The sequence below is a fragment of the Pseudochaenichthys georgianus genome, unplaced genomic scaffold, assembly GCF_902827115.2.
Source record: "Pseudochaenichthys georgianus unplaced genomic scaffold, fPseGeo1.2 scaffold_927_arrow_ctg1, whole genome shotgun sequence".
Lineage (NCBI taxonomy): Eukaryota > Metazoa > Chordata > Actinopteri > Perciformes > Channichthyidae > Pseudochaenichthys > Pseudochaenichthys georgianus.
In genome coordinates, this window is record NW_027263456.1 from 35,548 (window position 1) to 40,713 (window position 5,166).

Sequence of the window (5,166 nt, forward strand, 5' to 3'; positions counted from 1 at the left end):
ATATCAGTGTGACAGCAGGGAGATAGCATTAGCTGACACCCGTGTTCATTTTGACTTGTTTACATAGCAGCCTGAGCCAAACACCTAAATGGCTTTTTCAGAAACTAGACAGTACTGACTCACATTATTGATTAATCAAACACATCTTGTGATCTGCCCATTTATGGTCACAAAGCTCATAAATGAATCTCTCTCTTTCAAAGTTCTACTCACAGCCAGTTTTGTTATCAGATCCAAGCTGAATTGTAGTGTGCCCACCAGACAATTCTCATTTTGCTTGCTGCATGATTTTCTCACATAACTCATTTCTCAGCAAGCAATTTACTGAAGGAAGGACACATTTACGTAACTCTGTGATATCTTCTTTAACAAGCAATGCATTACAACACAAAAAATCCCAGAAGGCAGAGCATAGTTGATGTGTATGTGAACAATTTCACAATTGTTTCAAAAAGTATATTTTTTCAACATACAAATATTAAGCAACCACAAGAACATTATCTAGATTGTGGAATCCCCAAAGATAAGAAACATTTATACCTTAATCAACAGTCTTTCTTTTCCCTACTGCCTCCTTGTAACACGGAAACTAGTTCATCTCCTTTTCTCTTATCTGCCTCTGCTGGCAATATGTATGTAAATAAAAAAGACTGTATTCCTAATGCAATGACAAATGTATTTTATTTTTCATGGCATTCCTAAAATGATGTGATGTGGAGAATTGGAGGAATGTGTGTCCTGCTGCGTCAGCCTATTGGAGGCAATAAGTGCCAGATGCCCTCCACCCCAGGAGTGCTAGTACTTACCTTACAAATAAAATGCCACAAACAAACACACCTGAGTACTATTTTTTGGGGCTTATTGAAGTGATGTTTCTTTTGTGCTAGAATCTCAGTGGAGAGCCAGCCTAAATGCTGTGAAACCAACCGACTGCTTTCATTTCCCAAATGCACACTGAAGGTTTCCTGCAGGGAACTGAAGTCCTCTGATACATCACCCTGAGTCTGATTTGATTTCAGGAGCATGGACATGGCACAGATCATGTTCTGTGGATGCTGGAGACACAGTGCAAAAATATGTTGGGGGATTCTGAGGAGAACATATTCCACACTTTTTCTCTTAACTGTCAGGTGATTCCCGTATTTTATAATCAAATGCCTTTGATCAACAAACAAGTTGCATACAAAAGTGGACATTAATAGTCCAATCCAATGTGTTTGGTCTTTACAGTTATATTGCAAACATGTTCTGTTATGAACAAATGATTCTGACAAAATGTTTGGGTTCAGAAAAGGTGGCAAACCTCTAGCTGAGTAGCTGAGTCTAGACCCAAGCTGTCTAAGACTGCAGTGCAGTATGAATAACCGTCAACTGACATTTTTAAACATATTTTACAGACAAGCAAATAACCTCTGAGCACACAAAAACAAAGTCAAACATGCCATGAATGAGAGCCAACACCAAAGCCGCCACAGATGCAAAAGTCAACAGAGTAGGATAAACTAATTCCATGAGACTTACCTTGAGAAGTTGACAGAAAAACTTGCCAAGGCTGCAGCGGAGGGGAGTCCGTCGTCACCCCTCTGCAACCCGGACGACTCTCCGAACCGGTTCCCCCTGGCCCAGGTCTCCCCCACCAGAGGTAGGTTTGAGTACATGCCAAAAGGCTCTTGGTCTTGTAGGCCCACTGTGGAGGATGGGTTGGCTCTGTATAGGTACGAAGCTCCTTCCATAGGGGAAGACATGGAGCTTCCTCCATGGAGAGAGCTCATGCTGCTCTGCAGACACTGCGACTGGCAGAACCCTGTATTCTCCTGCTTCTCCTGTTTCACAACACCAGGAGTACGGATGTGAATGAAAGAGTCGTCAGGATCCTTCTCCTCCTTGATCATAACGCTGGAGAGCAGAGGTGCAGGCTGCTGCTGGTGATGGAGCTGGTGCTGTAGAAGGTGGTGCTGCTGCTGCTGCTGATGGTGGATGGGCTGGTGCTGCTGGTCCGTGCCGTTCACATTGTTGCAGTTTACTCCGTTACCCACCAGAGGCTTTGTTTCTTTTAGCAAGCCGCTGACAGGACCGCCTCCACCCCTGCTGTCATGGAGGATGTTATCCAAGTGTGCCACTTCTGAATCCAACTCAAAATCGCTAATTTCTGGCAGAGAATTAGGAAGGTCCAGGTCTTGCCACATTTCAGAATCCTCCATTAGGCAACTGCCTTTCTCATCTAAATCACACAGCCTTACACCCGTGTTACAGCTGTAATTTTTCAAGTCTTTATCCATAGAAAAATGTCCCTCCTGCTTGATGTGTTGGGGAAAAAGATCAGGCAGAGGGAGATTCCCCAGGATCGAGGAGACTGAGGTGCTGATGACAGAGGGGGCCGGACTGTTGTGATTGGAAATATTCTGTTTCAACAACGGCAGGTTGTCCTCAATGTTAAATACGCCGCTATCCTGGTGTTGTTTCTGCATTCTGGTGATCTTACCCTCCTTCATGTCTGAGCCCTCACATTGGATGTGATGCTGAAGAGAATCAAAGAGGCCTCCAAGTTGCCCTTGGTCTTTGGTTACACCATGTCCATTCGGGGCCACTGTGGGCTGGGGCATAGACCTGGGACCGAGCAGGTGCCCTGCAGACTGGAGCAGTAAACCAGCTCTGTCACCCGTTTCCCTGCCTACTCCGGATCCTGTCTCCCCAAATGTCAGGCTGTCGTCTTGATTACCGTTGCGCTTCAGTCTACCCTGATCCATTTCTTTATCCTGACAAGATAGTGAAAGAGTGCACAACAAACACAGAGTGAGAGAGATGAGAGACTAGGTTAGTCTATATAAAAGTTGATGCAGATAAGATGATACATAACCCAGTAGCTATTTTTTCTGGATCTGTCACAGTAATGTCTTATGACATCCATTTACAAATGAGTTAAGGTGCATTTAAAAGTGCACAAGTGCAAGGCTTACATCTACTACTATGACTGTGCCAACAACAATGTCTTATTTATTTATATTTTTCAAAAATGACAGCAACCATATCAAATAGGCCATCTCCTCTTTTGACACCCACACAGTAGAAATATGGCAGAAGCACACATGGCATAAACCTTACTGAGCAAAATCAGTATAGAAAAAAAATGAAGACCACTGCAATTACATAACATAAAGGACTATAATGTACATGTTATTCCCTTGAACTATGCCCTCCACTCAAGTTAAGCATCAAGTAGTGAGAGACATGCCCAGGCATAAGTTGTGTAACTGACAGTCCCAGATACAGTCAAGCAAGTGTGCAACAACATACATCCGTCGAAAGAGGAGAAGAAGAGATTAACCCACAATGGGCCTGTGGGCATTTGCAGCGGTCACCAATAACTGCCTATCTCACTTTGCAAAAGAGAGTAAATGAACAATTCATTCAAAACTCCAATTTACAAAACTGGAAGTGTTAGTGAAGTGTAATACAAATGAAATGTATGTAGTCAAATAATGTGGTAGAAACGTCTGCAACAGAAGCCTGTGTGCAAGAGTTCTGGAGCTCACTCTGTTGAACTGTTGATCATTAACAAGGATATCTAGAGGGACAGAAAATAAGTATCCAGGCAAGCAGTCACTTGTGGCAATTTAACTTTGTCAAAGTCAGTGTCTCTGACTACATGACAAAACAGTCCTTCATCATAGTCCTTTATATGCAGTAAATGTCAAATAAAAACAGTTACCGTTTAATAAAAAAATCAAGTAACAACAACTGCATAATTTCCTTTGAGTTTAAGATCAATGCAATACACAGATTCACTCTATTTAATTTGTTTGTCGACTTTAGCATTGGCTATGAAATTCCAAGAAGACATGGTTGCATACAGCACATAAAAGACAGCCTATGGTGCTATACGTGCAGCGGTTTACAGCACTTCCTTTGAAAATCTACTGCTGCTCTGTGTTTTAAAGTGAGGTAAAAAAAGACATGCAGAGTCATGTAGGACTCTCATTGGTTTCAAATCTATCTCCCATGGTGGATAATTAGACAGGTTGTTTTGGTCATATGTTTCACCACTGCATTAACATCAAATTCATTTTGAGATTCAATTGAGATTGTTGTTGTAATGCATTTTTAGGAAGGTAAAACAATCCTTGGTATTTCAAAGTTTTTAAAAAGTTTGGAGCTTCATGACTTGCTAAAGCTTACTGTACTTTTCCACCGAAGAGCACAACACATCATTACGGCATTACTGCAACCTGTTGGCTGCGATAGGAAATTGCACTGATCGAACGCCTACAACCGGAGACCCGAATAAGCGGCACTATTTGCATCACTTTCTGTTCCTTAAAAAATTAAGAGGCTTGCTCTGAGCGATGTTGGTGATATCAGTGGGTCGCACGGTGCAGGGCTGTCAGTGCGCCCACCACCCAGCGCCGGGGACGCACATCGTCGGCCTACATTAGTGGAAACAACCAGCGTTTGCCTCTCTCGATATGTGTCCAAAGGTAAACCAAGTGGTTGCATTATAAACAGACCATACCTGTAGTGAAAACACGATGTGTTCCGCCGGTTAGCTCATCTCCTGTCAGTCCAACTTGGAAAAATTGTGAGAAATAACGCAATGTCCCCAGAGTCACACACTCGAATAAAACACCTTCCTTGCTGTAATGTTGCGTGGTGAAATGTCAAATGGATTCGTTGTCACCCCTCTCCTCAAACGGAAGGAAAACATCGTCTGCAATAACAACTATTTTGTAACTAAAGTCAACAACGACGCCAACCTGTCTGAAGCTGACAGGATCCACCGAGTGCGACGTGCCGCCGATCTGTCGATAACTTTTAACGCACGTCGCCAGTAGGAGGGAAAAAGTCATCAATCGCTCACTTGCACTCGAGTTCAGGATAATTCCGCAATGAATCCACAGATCTGCGGCGCGATATTCTGCTCTTGCGCCATTAAACCCGTGAGTAGCCTACATTAAAGTTATATAATACAGCCGTGTTGCCCTGGCGCACTCAACTGCAAACTCAAGCAGGGCAGGGCGGACAGTTAGTGAAACGTGTCAAGCTAACGGGAAAACAAGGGTCACTTCCGTGTTGTCCTTTCAAAATAAAAGCGGTGTTGTTGTAACTGTCACAGCGGTTACATGATAAACCCACATGTGTCTGGTAACATTGACATCTGGAACTATCTTA

General features: G+C 43.1%; 1 protein-coding gene across 2 annotated transcripts; it reads right to left on the reverse strand.

The window, feature by feature from the left end:
• Positions 1-261: 261 nt before the first annotated feature.
• Positions 262-4,997, reverse strand: LOC117444776 (glucocorticoid receptor-like). 2 transcript variants are annotated; one of them, XM_034080181.2, is made up of 3 exons: positions 4,511-4,997; positions 1,522-2,756; positions 263-1,055 (listed from the first exon to the last, which is right to left on the reverse strand). In XM_034080181.2, exons 2-3 carry the CDS (start codon positions 2,745-2,747, stop codon positions 1,040-1,042), a joined length of 1,242 nt encoding a protein of 413 aa, XP_033936072.1. In that variant the 5' UTR covers positions 2,748-2,756; positions 4,511-4,997; the 3' UTR covers positions 263-1,039. The 2 variants fall into 2 exon arrangements, with proteins under 2 accessions (XP_071058884.1, XP_033936072.1); XM_071202783.1 differs by lacking the exon at positions 4,511-4,997 and having other exon boundaries at positions 262-1,055; positions 1,522-2,753.
• Between the last annotated feature and the right edge of the window lie 169 nt (positions 4,998-5,166).